This window comes from Phycodurus eques, chromosome 3 (genome assembly GCF_024500275.1).
Source record: "Phycodurus eques isolate BA_2022a chromosome 3, UOR_Pequ_1.1, whole genome shotgun sequence".
Taxonomy (NCBI): Eukaryota; Metazoa; Chordata; class Actinopteri; order Syngnathiformes; family Syngnathidae; genus Phycodurus; species Phycodurus eques.
In genome coordinates, this window is record NC_084527.1 from 25,564,686 (window position 1) to 25,584,851 (window position 20,166).

General features: G+C 41.4%; 1 protein-coding gene across 1 annotated transcript in view; it reads right to left on the reverse strand.

Moving 5' to 3' along the window:
* Positions 1-20,166, reverse strand: part of slc4a5a (solute carrier family 4 member 5a) — a 59,669-nt gene that overhangs the window by 12,497 nt on the left and 27,006 nt on the right. Inside the window, 9 exon segments of the mRNA XM_061672849.1 lie at positions 776-1,047; positions 4,981-5,114; positions 5,790-5,964; positions 7,532-7,657; positions 7,765-7,919; positions 12,375-12,462; positions 12,546-12,703; positions 16,055-16,110; positions 19,778-19,888. Coding sequence (XP_061528833.1) covers positions 776-1,047; positions 4,981-5,114; positions 5,790-5,964; positions 7,532-7,657; positions 7,765-7,919; positions 12,375-12,462; positions 12,546-12,703; positions 16,055-16,110; positions 19,778-19,888 — 1,275 coding nt within the window.

Sequence of the window (20,166 nt, forward strand, 5' to 3'; positions counted from 1 at the left end):
TTTACTGGTCTAGATGCTTTGCTCATCCCCTCTGCCTGCCCCAAAGGTCTTTTAATGCATTACACACACTCATTCCCTTTTTTTTTTTTTTTTTAATGTACTACATACAACAATCTCTGGGGGTGAGGGGGGGGGGGGGGGGGGGGGGGTAATTGGCTCCCAGGAAAAGGTTGTAGTTTGAAGTTTGGATTTCAAATTTTTGTGACACCAAACCTGGGACCTCTCTGACACACATCGTCAACTCATATGTCTCACAAAGATGCACACTAACAAATTCTACTTATGCAACTGTTTCCATGGAACTCTATTGAGCTGCATTCTATGTCCAAGGAAGCATGGTAAATGTGGCAGTGTTGCCAGGGATTTGGGCCCCCACCACTTCGATGGCTCAAATTATTCTTCTAGTTTCTTGGGCCCCTTTCAGTCTTGGGCCTTTAGGCTTCCCTTAATGTTTTAAAACCTTTTCCCTGGACCTGCAGGAGAAGGAATGTTTTTGTTTGTTTGAATTGTTAATTGTCATTAAATGCAGTTATGCAAAAATCTATTTTCAGCTGTTTTTAAATCAAACTAAAGTGTGTGTGCTTACCATGAATAATTGAATTAAAAGTTGCCACTGTGATGACTGGCATTAATGTTAAAAAGATCAGTGTTGAAAGTCAAGTGTTTGGGAGAGTGCACATTAGTAGCTTCATTGTCTTCTGTAATCTTGAAGCTACACTTCATATACCAACCTTATGATCAGTCTACTTGTCCCTGAAAGAAGGGATAAACTCACTCAGGTCTGGGGCCAAGCACTCGCACTTGTAAGCAGTGACGTAGTCCGGCTTGAAGTTGGTGTTGATAGGGTAGTATTTGAAGGAGCCCACCATCTTCTTGATCGCATCAGAGATGAAGATGAAGGAAATGAGACTGGAGAAGCCCTCTTCAGTGAAACGTGTCATGTACTTGATAATGTAACTGGCGTCAGTTGCCACCAGGATGAAACACTGCAAGCACGAGTGGATACCTATCCACAGGCGGAGCTCCATGTAATCAATGTTGTTATTCCTTCAAGAAGGAGAAATCAAGGAAGCGTGGTGAATGAATGGATGAAATGAGTCAAGCTCCAACATATCACGTGTTCAAGGCCCTAAAGCCCCTCAAGGACAAATCTACCTCATTAACACCTAAGAAACGATATCCTAAACAGTTCAATGAAAATCATTTTAAAAAAGGACACTGGGCCAAATTTTTCTTGCTTTAAGTTTGTTGTTGATCTGAATGCATAGCAAGTATTTCTGTTTCACAATTTTTTAATTCAATTTCTCAATCATTATTTGTTGTACATATATTTTTTTCTAGTACAGCGCTAACCTTTGCCAAAGTTGAACCGTAACAAAAGGGATTTGTTAGTAATTCCTGGTTCGAGGAGGATTCATCCATCTATTTTCTTTACCGCTTATCCTCACTAGGGTCACGGGCTGCTGGAGCCTATCCCAGTTATCTTCGGGCGAGAGGCGGGTTACACCCTGAACCGGTCGCCAGCCAATCGCAGGTCACATAGAAACAAACAACCATTCGCACTCACATTCACACCTACGGGCAATTTAAAGTCTTCAATCAACCTACCACGCATGGTTTTAGGATGTGAGAGGAAACCGGAGTGCCCGGAGAAAACTCACCCAGGCACGCGGAGAACATGCAAATTCCACACAGGCGGGGCCGGGATTTGAACCCCGATTCCCAGAACTGTGAGGCTGATGTGCTAACCAGTTGCTCACCGTTCCGTCGAGGAGGATTACATAATTAAAAGGAACCATAATATTTTGAGTCTTTTGCTGGAGGGACAAAAATAGAAATACAATTCTCAAACAAAAGTGAAAACCTTGTGGATCACTATATTTAAATAAAGGCATTTACTTTTGTACTCTTTAAAAATGGCTTATTTTGGACTTGTCTGTTCCTCTGGTTGTATTTCTGGTTGGAGGCAGATAATCTCCCAATGCTCCAAAACGAACACACTTATTGTCCATTAATTTTCTATGCCACATGTTCTCATTACAGGTGAGCTGGAGTCTATCCCGGCTGACGTTGGGCAAGAGGCGGGACAGTCTGGACTGGTCACCAGGCAATTGCAGCTGCATGTATTATGCCATTTTGCAATTTTAAGAATATTAATTTGGACACTATGTCTACATGTATTAACTGCCTCTCCACTATAATTTAGCCATGAACTGATATTCCCCTTCAACAGCAGTCTCCACAACCTTATAAACAACCTGGCCCCGCTGAAAAACACATTGGTTGTTTTACTTGCTATTTACTTTTGTTCACTCTTGCCGCCATATAGAGTAATGCCAAAGAACACCAAATGAACAATCTCTACAAGAAGACGGGTCTCACCATACATTATAACTTCTATCGCAACTACAGTTTTATATTTACATTACAGGGGGCTGTATCATGCAAGCTAAATCCACATATTACCACAATTTCTCTTGTATAATGCGCACCCATGTATAATACGCAACCCCAAAGTTCATCTCACAATGCTGGAAAAACCATTCAACTTATGTATAATGCATTTTTACAATGCATGATTTAGCTTCTACCCATATGATCAAAACATAAAGTATTGTCTGTATTTTGTTAGTTTTTTCATAGAATTATTCTGAAGTTAAGCACTTTATTTAAACAGAATCCATCCATCCATTTTATGAGCCGCTTATCCTCACAAGGGTTGTGGGAGTGCTGGAGCCTATCCCAGCTATCTTCGGGCAGGAGGCGGGGTACACCCTGAACTGGTTGCCAGCCAATCGCAGGGCACATACAAACAAACAACCATCCGCACTCACATTCACACCTATGGGCAATTTAGAGTCTTCAATTAACCTACCATGCATGTTTTTGGGATGTGGGAGGAAACCATAGTGCCCGAAGAAAACACACACAGGCACGGGGAGAACATCCGAACTCCACACAGGCGGGGCCGGAGATTGACCGAGGTCCTCAGAACTGTGAGGCAGACGCTCTAACCAGTCGTCCTAAACACATAATACTTTATTTTTATTTACTTGCTCTTATTTTGAAATTCACAGCCCTACTTTCATTTAGTAAATGAGAAAACACACAGTTGTGCTAATATGTTTGATTACCCAGTCAGAATTTGTAAGATGTGTACAATTCTTTCAAGAAAACATGAAGGACCAGGCGAAACACATTTAATTTTATTTTAATGGGATTCAAATTAAACTGTCAAGCATTTCAGAAAAGCATTATCACTAAACAAAACATAACCATAAATAAATTAATGATGGTTGTTGTTCAGTCATCAGTAGTATTAAAAAAATAATAATAAAAACATTTCACAAATTCTGCCTGGGTATGTCAACGTATGAGCACAATTGTACATATATGCAGTCATATGTATCCCCGGCATATTGGAATGAAAATGTAGGCGACACCTTTTTCATAACCTCTAGGTGGCATACTAGAACGAAAGTGTACAACTTTTTCATACCCTCTAGGGGGCGGTGGCATATTGGAATGATAGTGTACAGCTTTTTCATATCCTCTAGATGGCGGCATACATTTATAAAATGTGAAAGTCTTTTTCATTTCCCCCTATACCTATGTATAACGCGCACTATTGACTTGACAATTTCTTTGACAATATCAGTCGGTGTTAGCACAAAACCTTCAGTTTTCTGCTAGAAAGCCAAAAAAAAAAAAAAAAAAAAAAAAGAAAAGTCTACTAGAACAATTGTTCCGTATTTGGGGTAAGCGTTTGTTTTACCCACTGTCCGTTATATCGCAGAATTAATCAGAAAATCCAAAGAATTACACTGTAATTTCAGACCCCTTCCAAATGTCAAAGCCATTGTTCCCTCATCTGCGAACAGCTGCTGTCACTCCAATATCCAGGAAACCTTGTGTTGATCCCAGTAACCCCAATACTCCCCACATATTTCCAAACTTCCAATCCTGTCAAAAGAGTCTTTGATTCTTGAGAAAACTGTTGCTTCTTAGCTATATTGTCCATCTAATCTGCAACAATCTCTAGGAAAGGTTCCAGTCAGGTTTGTGCCTGCTTCATTGTATTGAAATTGAACTACGAAACATAACCCCCCAAAAAGATCTCCTCCTTGTAGCTGATTGGGGCCTCTTAACCATCTTCATTCATCTCACGTGACATTCCTGGGTTGACTCCTCACTATTGACATTAGAAAAAATGGGAGCTGTTTTAAGACTGGGGAAGTTTTTTTAAGTCTTCAGGAAATAATTGCATTTGCTGGAGAAGTAGAGGTGCGTGTCATCCACATAGCAATAAAAATGGATGCTGTATTTGGAGAAGATATTTTAGATGGGAATGACCTATGTGATGAAGGGAAAGCACACTAAGAGCCCAGATTGTGGAAAACAAGCGAGCGCCACCCGACAATGAAATCATTTTTGAGGCGCATTGACACATCATCAAACACAACACCATCCATCACCATACAATGATTATTTTTATTTTCCTTATTATTTTTATCTTCTTTTGTTAGTGTGCCTTTTCCTATAACTAATTTCTTCAGGTTTGAAATTCACTATTGGCCTCTGTATTTATATTCAAATTCTAAAAAAAAGTATAGTAAATTAAGGGGTAAAGCTTTACAGTTTTTGATACAACAAGTTTAAAAGTTGAGTCATGCAATGTTACTATTGCTATATTTGGCAACATGGCAAGTCATTGCCATCAAAATGGGATTTCTCTGTCCAGGGAGATTAAATACAACATCATTCAGGGGTTTTGCCTTTTTCATAGATCACCTGGAGATGCCTAGGAGATCCCTGCACATAATTTAGTTTAATTCCTGTATGAGTAATTATTCACATGCATTATCAGATTCCAATTATTCTCTGAACTGTGTTAAAAAAAGGCTGTGTACAGGATGCTACACCACATAAACCCCATAATTCAAGTCTACTGCATTGTCATTAGTTGGTAAAGAGGCTCACTTGCTGAATTCAAACAGGAGCTTTTCAAAGATGAGGATGGGTCCAGTTGAGCTGAGAATGATGAGAGGCTGACCCCCGAGCAGACAGAACACAGTGCCCGCCAGAGCTGTACCAAGGAAACTTTCCATCACACCCTGTTGAGGGCGAGAGTGACAGACACAGATAACATTGTAGGATGAGGATGACTATGTGTGAGCCTTTATTTGATAGTTAAAAGGATAAACAGGAAATACAAGATGAAGTGAAACTAAACTCCCAAAGCAGACAATACCATGGCACCCACTTATAAGATTGATCTTGTACAATCAATTGGTATGTGGCACCTTTGTGATGATTCATACACGGGTGATATTTTGAGTTAAAGTGAATTTCTATTTATTGAATGGGTATCTTTTATAATAAATGTACCAGTCTAAATTTATGTTGAGAAGTAGGGTTCCTTAAAATGTTGCAAAAGATTGTTTCCTCAAAATTGTCCGATATAATGAGTGATAATCATTTCCGAAATGTAAACAAAAATATGAAGATGTGCTATATTTTTATTTACGTCTTAACATATCAAAGCTTTTTTTCCACTTTCTTGTGTTATTATTTATCCAATAGCGAGTCATTCAACAAATTACTAACTTCAAATCTGCAAAGTGTCAAAAACAACAAGCAATCGTTTACAATTGTACACACATGAGCCAATCCATGAATGTATACGCACAGCACAAATAAAACAAAAGAGAGAAATGAATGTGTTGCTTATTGTAAGTATTTACTTTCCTACAGCAAAACAAAACAACAGGACATGTGCACTGTTTTACCTGGTAATTTTCTGTGGCATCTCCCAGAAGGCCACCAAAGGTAATTGCATTGGTGATGCAGCCCAAGTAGATGAAGAGAACAGCAGAGATGGACTGAATGTGGAAACCCTCGTAGAAATCACTGGGCAGCCATGGCAATTTACGCTTTATGTCCAGGTACAATCCACCACAGAAGCTATTACATTGACAAAACTGTTAGTGATGCAGATTACGAATTGCGTAGTAAACTGGTCCTATCTGCATGCAATCCATCTTCCATAATATTTTCCTCTTTAAATCAAAGCACAGTGGCAGAATAAGGTACAACCCCAAGAGATGTACTGTATGTGTACGTATACAAATATTTTAATGAATCATCCATTCATCCATCCATTTTCTGTACCCCTTTTCCTCACGAGGGTTGCAGGCGTGCTGGAGCTATCTTCAGGCAGGAGGCAGGGTACACCCTGAACCGGTCGGCAGCCAATCGCAGGGCACATAAAACAAACACCCATTCGCACTCACATTCACACCTACGGGCAATTTAGAGTCATCAATCAACCTACCATGCATGTTTTTGGATGTGGGAGGAAACCGGAGTGCCTGGAGAAAACCCACCCAGGCACGGGGAGAACATGCAAACTCCACACAGGCGGGGCCGGGATTTGAACCCTGGTCCTCAGAACTGTGAGGCAGATGTGCTAACCAGTCGTCCACCATGCCGGCCTGTATTTAAAAACAATAAAAAGCGGATTTTCCATAATATCTTCCCTTAAAATGTTAATTTGATGACACAAATCAGTGGTGGAGAATAGGGATCAAAAAACACACATTACCATTTGTATCTGTTGTGTCCATCTGACTTCTTTTCTCTAGATTGTTTGACTTGCATGGGCAGCGCATGAGGGGTTTCACTGGCATGGTCAAAAGAGTCAGTGGCCTGAAGCCTCAGCCTCAGGTTTTATTAACTAACCAGCCTAAAACAGATGTATTATATTCTGTAAAATGTGTGACTATTCCTTCTGAAATATTTTAAACACCTGACTAATTGATTAACAGTTGATTTAGAAAGACATTGTAATGTGTACCTAACTGATATTAGGATAGCAGTGGTTATAATATCGACTATATGTGTGCATTTTGGGTGGTTTCAAAGTGATTTTATCCAAGGTTTTCCATTACTAATTATTTTTGTTTGCATGCTAATTGCAAAGTGCTGCATGATGAATAGAAAGTGATTCGTGGCTGAAAGCCCCTGAAGTTCACATCCTAGATTAACCCCTGTTCCACTGTATGACTGTACTCTCAGTATAGTTGTGAGGTGGTGGAGGGCACTTCTACACCACAATAAACTACACCCACAATTCATTTATGGTAACGTTAATAACTTTCTGTTAATTACAATTAAGCAATATTATCTTTGTAAAAATAGTTATTTTATTGTTTTTTTGTTCTTGCACTGTATATTTCCTAATAAAAAAAATACGGGATTTGAATACAATATTTAGCTTTGCTGCTCCAGGCAAAGCTCAAATAATACAATACGCCCGCTTTCAAATTGTGAGGCAAAGCTGTGTTGGTCTGCCAGATAATTAAAAGAAAAAAAAAAGATATTTTTATGCCAAGAGGATTGATTGCTTGCTTCTTTTGGGGGATTGTAATTGTACACACATAAATATGACACCTTGGGCAACCCAAAAAATTAAAAAGATGAATGAACAGTCACATTTTCTTCCCCTAAAAATTATGATTTGGGAACTCACCGTCCAGTGAAGGCCAGTTCCTCTCCCAGTTCATGTTGTGCTGGCATTTCATCCTCAACCAGGCCTCCTCCTCCACCTGCTGTACCATTCATCTGCCTCAACTCATTTAAGGAGAACACTGACTTCCTGAAGATTGGCATCAAAATGAGATACAATGGTTAATCTATTAAAATGTGTGATTGTGTCGAGCACTTCACGTGTATTAAAAACACAGCGGAAGGTAAAACTCCAACCTTTTGTCTGCCGAGGGAACTTTCTTGGGTGGCTCAATACGGATTTTGGGATCCCATTCCCCGGGTGGGAGCACAATCACCTCATCCAAAAACTCATCTATGCCTGCAATGAGGTCCTCACGATCTCTGGCTTTGTAAGCTACATCGCTGAAGAGCTAGGATAGGAAGACAGAGTGAGATTTTAATATTTCATTTGGCACATGCTATGGCGATCAGTATACTGGATACAGGGTTGTTAAACATAAATTGTGCAAGCCATATTGACATTTCGAACCCAGCTGGATTTCATTCAAGAACACCTGCCAGTCACCAGCTAATGATGCGCCCGAGGCTGTGAGTCAAGTATAGGGGAGCATCAGTCATTAAAGGAAATGATAGGGCTGACTGTAACCGACAGCAAAAATTAGTCCATTTTCATCGTCCATTCTATCTTTGTGAATGGTAGCTGGCAACAGTACAAGTCTGTACTCAGTGGGATTAATAACCACAACACAGAACAAACATGACTCTCACAGAGAGGCCTTTAACATTTTAAATCACCAGTCTGAGGACAGACATATTTTCCCAAGAGCAGTGGCCCGCTCATTGATTTCCCCCCACCAGCACAAACAACTCAACTTGATCTTGGTCTAAGCTTTAAGATTAATCTAAGATTTTTCTCTGCACTTCAATTTAAGAAAAGCAGATGGGTTTGACAAGCAATCCACACTGTGTGTAGGTTTAATTAATATAGTGAACAATTAATGAAACATATATTTCACAACTAAAGCCATATTTGCACAGGTTGGTTCAAACAGACCAAATAAAAAAACAATAATCCGTCCCCTGTGGCCCACTTAGGGTATACAGGCTTTACTGTTTTACAAAATCACTTTCTTAGTTCTTGATTAAGATGTCAAATTATTAAATTATAGTTACTTACTTGCATTCCTGAACAGAAAATAAACTTCTCAAAAGAGAAAGCCAATGAGCTGCCTCAGATTTCTGTCAAATGTCTTATTCCTACAGTAAAGAACTCCATGATGTTGAATTGTCTGTGAGACAACTCGAGACAGTGTTCTGATAAATGTGTTAAGCAGTGCACATCATGGCAGAAGCAGAACCAAAATGCATGGCATCAACTGGCTTCCAAGTCATTTGAGCCTCCATCGTAGTTAGATTTTTTTTTTCTTTAACTTCCTGTGTTCATGTGCAATACTGTTACTTCTGTTTATGTACCAGCATGTAGTTGGAATGAAATGAAATACAATAGGCTATAGGCAATGCATGGAAATTAGACATGGTTGTGTGAAGTGTAATCAGTTGCAATACTTTGCAGCCAAATTCAATCTCTTAACTCTTCTTAACTCTGAAGTAAATGATAATGAATGAACAGTAAAAATCATTAGTGGGCTCATTAATCTTTAATGCCATCCAAATCACTCTTTAAACTGTTTAAAATTCAAACGATTACATTTGAATTGATCCCCATGAATGTAATCACTAAAAGGTGATGGGACTACACGTTCAAGTCTGAAGCATGGGTAATATTTGGCAGTTAGCACGCAAAATGAAGCTCTTTTTAACTCATTGTTTTTAAATTTTCAAGTATAATTTTCAATGAAGAACTCCAATTCACTAAGAATGATTGCTCTCACAAGATGCCTGAGTAAGCCTAAAAATTGGCCAATGTATCATGCTCAAATCTTTGAGACTACTGTTCTGTGTTAAAGTATTTAGGTACATTTAAAGTATTCACACTCTAGATAAAGATCTGAATATATGTTTCACATAGCTGGCGTAGATTGCATCTTCCTAATTTTCCTCACTTGTTTTCTGGGTATTAAATGCCATTCCCTCGTACAGCTTCCTTACGTTTTCTATACAATGCACAATAAGTCACCAGAATCTTTTTAAATGTATTTGGGAATGACTTGAGACACACGTCTCTAATGCAAATACTGTATTTCCATTCATTCAAAGGAACAGGGAGAATTGCGAAATTTGTACAAGGCCCATAAAATGTGGAAAAAGCTTTGCATTCCATATTGATTGATTATTAGACAATATTTTAATATTGTATTCTTACATCTAGGATCAGGAGGGAAAATGCATCAAGTATCAAGATGGTGCCTACACGGGTGGTCGCCTCGGTGATGCGCTCTCTAGTATTTTCTTTGTTTTTGTCATTTTCATTCATCTTTGCTGACACTACGCGACTTACATGAGGGATGACTCGCTTAGCACTGGGGAGTACCCTCTGGAACTTTTTCTGTCAACTTTCACAAATCAACAAAGTTTTTTTTTCTCAGAGCTACTGACCGGCGGAGCGGCTGCGTTCGATGGTGGATTAAGGAGGCGTAGACGGCATAGGGGTAAGCGAGCTGGCGTCCTGGTCAGGCTGCGACAGCGAGGATTTCACCTTACAAATCTACGCTCTCTACCCAACAAAAGGGACAAGCTTTATCTTCTCACAAAGACCAGTAAAGACTTTGCTCGCTCTGCCGCCCTCTGCTTAACAGAGACTTGGCTTTGTGAATGCATTCCTGGCGACGCCGTACTGCTGCCCGTTCTTCCAACTATACCGAGCGGACCGTGACACGGAGCTATCGCGGAAAACAAAAGGTGGCGGAATATGCTTCTAAATCAACGGAAAATGGTGCACCGACGTCACGGAGCTCAATACACACTGCAGGTTGGACTTGAACTGTAAGTCATTCTACTCACCACGTGTGTTTGCTTTATTTACACCCCGTCAACACAAACGCTGCACTGCAAACGCTGGCTGACCAACTAACTGAACTTGAAAAAAAAAAGGCGCCCACATTCACCCCTCATTATTCTTGGGGAGTTTCACAAAGCTAAACTTAACCGCAAACTCCCTAAATACAAGCTGCACATTGTCTGTCCCACCAAGGAAAACTAAATTCTAGACCACTGCCATACCACGCTGAAGGACTCGTACCGTGGTATTCCCCATGCTGCTTTGGGCTCGTCTGATCACTGTTTAATTCACTTACTACCAACATACAGACACAAACTTAAATGTGCGAAGCTTGTGGTGAAAAAAGTGAAGAAGTGGACCAAGGAAGCAAAGATGGAACTTTAAGACTGTTTAGACTGCGTAGATTGGAGTGTCTTTGAAACTTCAACTGGCAGCTTGGATGAATATCCGGAGACTGTTACACCCTACATAAGCTTCTGTGAAGACGTTTGTGTACCAGCAAAGACATTTCGCATGTTCAATAACAACAAGCTGTAGTTCACTGCCAAACTTCGCCAACTTCGCCTGGCCAAAGAGGACGTCTGTCGAAGTAGGGACAGAGCCCTGTACAATCAGACCAGAAACCAGAAGACAAAAGAAATCAACATTACCAAGAGAAATTATGGAAAACCAGTTTGCTGCTAACGACTCTGCATCAGTTTGGCAAGGATTACAATCACTAACCAACTACAAGCGGACAACAAAAAAGGACCGGCTGATGACTTGAATACCTTCTACTGCAGACTTGAAAAGGACAAATTCACACACCACACACCCAGCTGCACCAACGACGACCACCATCACACATCTGACTCCCCCTTCTGCATTGACCATTCATGAACAGGATGTGAAACGTGTCTTTAAACAACAAAGGATCAATAAAGCCGCAGGCCCGGACAGTTTGTTCTCCTCCTGCTTGAAAGTCTGCGTGGAGCAGCTCACTCCTGTTTTCACACAGAATTTCAATAGATCTTTGGAACTGCCTGCCTCAAACAGTCCACCATCATCCCACTCCCCAGGAAACCCGCAATTTCAGGACTAAATGACTACAGACCTGTCACCCTGAAATCTGTGGTCATAAAGACCTCTGAACTACTCGTGCTGGACCACCTCAAGAGCGTCACAGGACCCCTGATGGACCCCCTACAGCTTGCCTACAGAGCAAACAGGTCTGTGGATGATGCAGTCAACATGGGACTGCACTTCATCCTGGAACATCTTGACGGCGCAGGGACCTATCCGAGGATGCTGTTGGTGGACTTCAGCTCTGTGTTCAAGACCATCATCCCCAAACTCCTCTCCTCCAAGTTTCTCCGCTCAAATGTCTCGCCTGCCATCTGCCAGTGGATTTACAGCTTCCTGACAGGCAGAACACAGCAGGTGTGGCTGGGGGACACCACCACATCCACACACACCATCAGTAACAGGGTCCCCCAAGGATATGTCCTCTCTCCGCTGTTCTTCTCTTTCTACACGAAGGACTCCACCTCAACCCACCCGGTTTTCAAACTCCCAAAGTTTGCAGATGACACCACATGTCATCAGCCTCATCAGTCTGCGTATCGACAGGAGGTTGAGTGGCTGAAGTTTTGGTCCGGCCAACACAACCTGGCGCTGAACACGCTCAAGACGGTAGAGATGATCGTGCACTTCATGAAACATCCTTCACCAGTGTTTTAGGATAATGAGCATTCACACATTGGTTAAATATTTATTTCTGTGGATGATGAACATTAAGGAACATTTTACACATGACGGAGCCTTAGCATCATTTTCAGTTGTAGTCAATACATCACAGCATTTAAGCTTAGGGGCTAATATATTTCATACTCCATGCCAAAAACATTTAAAAAATCCAACTACTTACATCATCGACCATCAGCGTTGCTATGGCTCGGCCTATCTCATTATATGACTTGGCCTTTCCCTGTGGTCCCAAGAGAATGAACAGGAATCTGTGCAGTGATGAAACAAATATGAGGTATCTGCAGGGGGAAAGATTTGGTACGTGACATTGACACAATAAAGGCCATTTCACCTGGTAGGCACAGGCACCTCAGTCAGACCTCCTAGTGTTGTAGCTTGGGACAGGCGAACAAAGGCAACAAAGGGTTTGTTGAGGAAATCCACTTCTCCCACCAACACGTTGGAGGCTTCTGCATCCCTGGGGATCTTCTTCATGAATTTGTTTTTCAACTAATGATAGCGGAGACAGTGTCTTATTAGAGACTAAAACAATATTGGGCCACATTCACCAGCTATTCTAACCAATTTTCATTCTAAAATTCTACTCACACACATTCGTGAAGATGAGTTTGCTATTCAAAAATGTTTTCTTATCTGGCATTTCTCACCACATAAACATGTATACTGATGTTTAATAAATAGATTAATTAATTCTTAGTTATGTGTGAGACTGGCTGTGTAATAGTACACACTGCTGCCTTTGGCTTGAGTTTTGTTTTCGGTCAGTCCCGCAATACACAGCCACTGCAGGATGCCAATCCGGAAGTAGAAAACACACACTCCTTTTCTGAAAGGAATCACAGAGTATCCAGAAGTCTCCAATAACACCGTAAAAAGTTGCTAGATTTGTTGCTCAATGTTTTCTAAAAATACATTAATAATAATAATAAATAAAAAGTCACTTGAGGTGTCGGAAAAGTTGCTCAATATTTTGCTAAGTTGGTAACATTGAGTAGGCTTGCTTCATCGCATGCCCGAACTCTGCCGCTGGTTGTCATGGAAATTAAAGCCGTACTTTACATTTTTATGAGAGAGAACCACCCCCCAAAATGGTGTAATTTGAACTAGTGCGTAACACAAATGCTCAAGAATATTTGTTGGATTTGTTGTTATTTGTTCCTTGAAAAATATTTGTTCTTTTTCATGGAGAATTGGATATATTTTACGGTATATTTTTCTTCTTTGTTTTGGGCTTGAGTATCAAGAAGTGGCTAAATAATGCAAGCTGGTGCACAGGAGCAACTTTTGGGAAGCACATTGACCTGTAGATTTGCACGTGAAGGTGTAGCAACAGTTTAGTAGCACAATAACACTCAATAACATGAGAGCCTTGCCAATAACCCACAGCCTGAATCTGTGGCGCCATGTGAGGGCCAAGCACGTGGCCAATATGATCCATTTTTTACCAGCTCAATATTGGCACAGACAATGGAGCAAAGTATCCTTTGTCCACTGTCACATGGCAAGCTATAGGTCTGTAAATACAATCGGACCGCCCATTCCAGCACATCATGTCATGCCAAACACATTTATCTGAATTTATTGGTTGGTACGTCAGTCAACCAATGTGAATAACATTTCTCTCGACCTACTGTATACGTTTTAAAACCCGTGAGCTAAATTGAAACAACAGCAGCACACCCTGACATCTGTCTCATCATGTGTCAGCAGGGCTTAAGGTCCATTGTATGAGCCCTGAAAATGAGTCTGGTGTGTGTGAGCACGCTTCCTTTATCGCCGGCTATCACCTTCAAAGACTGATGGCACTCAAGGCAGAGCCGCCTCTCACCACATCCAAGAAGCATCAATTCAGCACCTCAGTGAGATATTATGCAGTAATTGCAACAATAATTCAAAGCGGCAAAGTGGAAAATGAATGCTACATCGATATGCTTCCAGGCAGAAAATAGATATTACAACATCGTAAAGGAGATCTAGGAAAATGAATTTAGCCATCAGTCATTGTGGGGACGAAAAGTTACAAGTTCTCTGCTCTGAGGAAATGTTTAATGGCAAGCTTTAGTTTATTGCATTTTTTTCCCAATCTCCTTCAGCCGCTCGATATTAGCCATATGTGCCATTGTCCCTTCAGATGGTGTTGGAATTCTTGTTTTATAATACTATAGTAAATGTAAAAGAGTAGAATGTCTAAATTGTTCCAGCATGTGTCAGCGGGCTTAAGGTCCATTGTATGAGCTCTGAAAATGAGTGTTGTGTGTGAGCGTGCTTCCTTTATCGCCAGCTATCACCTTCAAAGACTGATGGCACTCAAGGCAGAGCCGCCTTGACATTGTCATTGACATTGGGACATTGTCCCACATTATCGCACTACCAGTCACTTTAAAATGCATACATTCCTTGAAGTCTCGGCGCCCTTTGCACAAAGGCCATTGCACCGGACTATTGCTATATTAGTCATTCAAACCGCTCTAATTGCTAGAGGACTATGCACCTTTTTGCACAATTGTCCCCCCCCCCAAAAAGGTTTTATATGTACCGGCATTACCAGATTACGAGCAACCTTTTATTGCTCAGTGTTTTTCTCAATGTCTTTATGTCGCCAAAGTATTCTCTGTCAATTGACTGTCTGTTGTCGTACTAGAATGGCTCCAACTACCGGAGACAAATCCATTGTGTGTTTTTTGGGACATACTTGGCAAAATAAAGATGATTCTGATTCTGATTAGATACAGAGAAAACTGAAGGCAGGAATACAAAGAGGTGAAGATCAAGAGATCCAAGGTAAGGATATATAACAGGTCATGGGGATGAAATATACAGTACAGAAGGACAAGTGAAAACAAATGATGAAGCATGGTTTGAGAAGATGGAAGGAACACTTTGGGGAACCAATGAATAATAAAAACATTCAGAAGGAAGGCTGGAGGAGGTAGACTGTAAGGCAGCAATTAAGGTAATTAATTGCATTAATTAGCAATTAATGTAAGGACAGATTTGGAAGGAAGAAGAGACGATGCCATTGTGGAGGGTGAAGAATGGCAAGGCAGGTATGTTTTCTGGACTCGATAAATGGTCATTGCTGTGGTGAGCCAGCGTGCAGATAACACAGTGAGCCGACGGAAATGGACAGCTGTGCCATTAGCAAAGCAAAGCAAATGTATTTATATAGTGCATTTCATACACAAGGTAACTACAACATTAGTCGCTAGTGAGTTCATGGAACGCTGGCGGACCGGTACACTCTTGCCGGTGTTGGCTCCGTTCAATACTCCACATGCTCCATGTGCAGCGCGTAGATTTACACAACAGAGACACTTCAGGGAAAGTTAACTGTTAGTTGTGTTCGCTAGCACAGTCGCGAGCTAACGAGCTAGCCAGTGTGTTAATGAGCTAGTGAGTTAAGGAGCTAAACAGCTTGCTCTACTGCCGCGAAGTCGTTTAAAACGCCAGTGTCTCTCCGAGGTAGTTGTGTGTTAGTCCCCAATTAACACAAACACAGGAACGTTAACTGTTTATTAAGAATAACCTCAGTGGCACACGTTATTCAGCCAGTAGCTGACTACAGCGGAAGTGAAAGTTTATTTGATTCACAGATGAACGGCTCGTCTTCAGCGGACCAAATACACAGTAACTGGGTTTACATGGGGACTCTTTTCTCAATCCGATTGAAATCATTCCGATTGAAGATCTCCGGTCAAGTGTCAACTGTGACGTGATCTATTCCGATCGAGTGATAACTAGTGTGAAATAAAAGAAGAAGAAAAAAATCCCATGACCAAACAACGGAGGTGACAGCGGTTTTTACTGTAGATTATACATATACTTGTGTTGAAGACTTACCTGGTCTGTGCTGGGAGTATCTGCAATGTCATTCATACTCCTACTCTGAGCGTGACCTGCTGGGTGACAACAACAACTCCCATGACACCCTAATCACAAGCTAAATATTTACAATAAATTCCCTTTTCAGTATAATGTAACAGTGAGTGGCCCATCTACTTTTTGGGGATGAATTTAAACAATGTGTCAATTGTCCTCGATATGTTCAGAGGTGAGCTGGAGCCAATCACAGGGCACATACTGTATACATAAACAGCCATTCACAGTCACAACTATGGGCGATTAAGATTATATAATTAACCTAATAATGTATGCATATTTTGGAATGTGGGGGTAAACCAGAGTATATGGAGGAATAAGTAAGTGCTAAGATTCAAAACTCTCTGTAGCACAGCTAACCAAATATGCAAACATCTCTTTGAGGAAACAAAAAGACAAAGACTCTCACTTGCACAGTTCTCCAAATAAGAGGTAGAGTGTGTTTGCTTCAAGCTGTTAATTTGTCACTCCCAATTCAATGTTACCGTAAAACTGACACATATAACGAGAGAATTAAACATCCATCCATCCATCCATTTTCTGAGCCGCTTCTCCACACAAGGGTCGCGGGCGTGCTGGAGCCTATCCCAGCTATCATCGGGCAGGAGGCGGGGTACACCCTGAACTGGTTGCCAGCCAATCGCAGGGCACATATAAACAAACAACCATTCACACTCACAGTCACACCTACGGGCAATTTAGAGTCTCCAATTAATGCATGTTTTTGGGATGTGGGAGGAAACCAGAGTGCCCGGAAAAAACCCACGCAGGCACGGGGAGAACATGCAAACTCCACACAAGCGGGGCTGGGGATTGAACCCCAGTAATCAGAACTGCGCGCCTAACGCTCTAACCAGTTGGCCACCGGGCCACCGAGAATGAAACATTGTATATTTAAACAAAACATGTTCAACCAAACCATATCTAACGAAAGGCTGTTTGATTAAGGCTACCATCTAATGTGAAATGCCACAAATCAGTTAAAAGAAATTAACAGTAATTACAACCCTTCAAACAACTGCTACTTAAACAAACAGAGCAACAACACATAAAAACACAGTATACAACATAATCACAATATATACTCTCTGCTCTGTGGGAAGGACTATTACGGCAGGTTAGTAGGTGACCTTCTCTACCTATTCTTCTTGCTCTTACTACACTGTATCTACATACAGTGTAGTAAGAGCACTCAGTGCTGCCCAGCATGTTGCAGCACAACGGGGTACTACACTAGAGGCGTGCAACTCCAATTTCAGTTGATCTCTTAATGTGTGAGGAGTGTGGTAAAAAGTGCTTTGGGACAACTTCTGCGGTGATTTGTGAAAACTAGCGATGTTTGATTCCACTTTTTATTTTTAGACCGATTCCGGTATGAATATTCACTCGAGTACTCACCAATACTGAGTACCGATACCACTAGTAGTTTTGCGACATAAAGTTTTAATTAACACAATGACATATAAGTGTGAACAAACACCTTTCTTTCTTTCTGGTGCACATGATGATTCGTCGATGTGTCAAACTGCCACAGTGTAGCGCCAACTACTGGCGAGGAGGGCTTTTAAGGCCTTTTCACACCGCACTTGCCTCAGTGTGAAAGGTCCACGCGGCAGCGTGCAAGGACGACGGCACCCCGGTGCGACCTTGTCTATACAGTGGTGCCTTGAGGTACGAGTTTAATGTATTCCGTGAACATGCTCTTATCTCAAAACACTCGCATCTCAAAACATATTTCCCCATTAAAATAAATGGAAATGCAATTAATCCATGCCAGTCACCCAAAAGAAATCACAATTTTTTAAAAACATTTTTAATTAGTAGAAAAGGAAGGGGGGGGGGGCAAACCCCCCTTTTTGACCCGCTGGGAGAAGTAGACAAGTTTTTGGAGTCTTGGTGCAGAAGCCTTTTTGCTCAACTCGCTGACGACCGCGCCAGGCAGGAGGTCAACCTGTGGTGGCAAGGACACATCGGGCGATCCCCGGCTGCAGCTTCCTGCAAGCGCTCCGAGCCACCCTGCTTGGGGGCCCAAACTCAGTCTGAGGGAACGGAGGCAGACGCAACGCGCACGCTCGGAACGTCACCCGAGAAACGTCCTGCCTGAGAACTCGTCGGCTTCCTGTTTTTCCTCCCTCCCTTCCGTCGAATCCACCTGCTCACAGTGCGGACCGGGCCGGCCGAAAACTCGGGAGCCCAACCCACCCGCCTCAAACGTGTTCCAGACACGTAACTCCATCTTTGCAGTCTACTAAAAGTACGAATTAGTGCATATTAGGGTTTATATTAACGAGACCATGAGTCCTCAGCTATACACATTCACTACACGCCAATTCTGCTCATCTTACGTCACAATTCCCTTCCTTTGCCAATGTTCGGAGATACCTTGTTTGTTTTGTGTTTGTCTGTGTTTTATCCTGTAGAAACCCCTTTTCATTTTTAAATTTTCTATAAAACTCACCACTTGCATTGATTATGTGTGTGTTTGGGCTCGGAACGAAACCTCTAGAAAGTCTAGACCTCAAAGTTCCTAGAACTTCCTATACCTTCCGATAAGAGACTGATTATAAAGGTTTGTTGTCATTTCTCCTCAAGTTCAACTAAAAATATGACGTAGTGCCCCTCATATCTATCAAATATCTTGATTTATAACGCTGTAATTTAAAATTACGATACCCCAGAAGTGACGCCGCTTCTAACTCATCGATTTCTTCTAAATTACACACAATTTGATGTCCCCCAATAAACGCTACAACTGTATTTGAAAATGCTGGCACACCAGCCTACAAGGAAGTAGGAAGCCTTTCCCTGCTGGTACACGAATAGACCACACTTCGGCAATATGTATTTGTCATTGTTGCAAAAGCAAGCCATGTCTTTGCTTATTTTAAGGAGGAGGAGACGAGTAGCAGAAAAAACGAGGGAATGGGTGCATCCCATACTAATTTCATGGCAGCATCTTGGACAGTTTAAGCTCGTTCATGAGCTACAGTTCCACAAAGAGTGCTTCGAGGTGTATTTTCCGGCTGAGCAGGGAGCAGTTTGAAGAGACATCTCAGTATATAATTTTTCCATTGTCGCAAAGGTTGGCGTAGTGGGTCACCGCATTTATTATGACTTCCTCCGTTTTTCCTTGCCATTTACAGTAGAAGTCTGTCAAAATAACACTTAGATATCACTTCGCCAGTTCCTTTCCTATTGGATGCGGTTTCTGGCATCATGTGACACCACTATCAAAGACAATTTATTTATTTATCTATTTTTTTTTTGAGGGTACTTAGCATCAGACGTCTTCTTACCTCACCGTCACATGGCATTCCATTGTCCCACACCCTGAGCACATATGCAATTAATGGGTTTGTCTACTGTGCACTGCACCTTGCCAAGTGCATTGTGAAAAGGTTCTATGTCAGATTTTTTTTTTTGCCTTAAGTATTAGTGGCTGGTATCGGCAGCCTTCACGAGTACCTGATACCTTGAAATAAAGCTGGGATTAGTCCGATACAGATACCTGGTATCGGTACTCACCCACCCAGAGAAAAACCCATAAAATATTGACCGCTTAAAAAGCTGTGATATAGCAAGGACGAGCGTGAAAGATGAACCGCGATATCGTGAGAGATCACTGTATAATACTTCCAAAAATGTAGCAGATCATTGCGAATTGAGTAATACATAGACACTCACGTAGGCGGCCATAGGTTCCAGACTGCTGCTTCATTTGGAGGTCCTCTGTGGATCGATTATAGTTGCCCACCGGCACCGGGCCAGGTCCCCCTCTTGGCCCCACTGGGCGAGCTAACATGCAAGAGACACAAACAGAAACAGAGGTCATATTTTATTCTCTATGGCAAAATTGCTAAGTCATCACACATTAATACATTCACTGTGGATATGTCTTCATTCACAAATGGAGACAAGATCGAATAATAATAATCAGAAGGTGTCACATTATTGACATAAGAATAAGAACACGGGAATAGAAAAGAAAACAATGCTATGTCTACACGTTTTGCTTGTAATGGCTTGTCCTAATAATGAACCCCAATTCCAATTAAGTTGGGACGTTGTGTAAA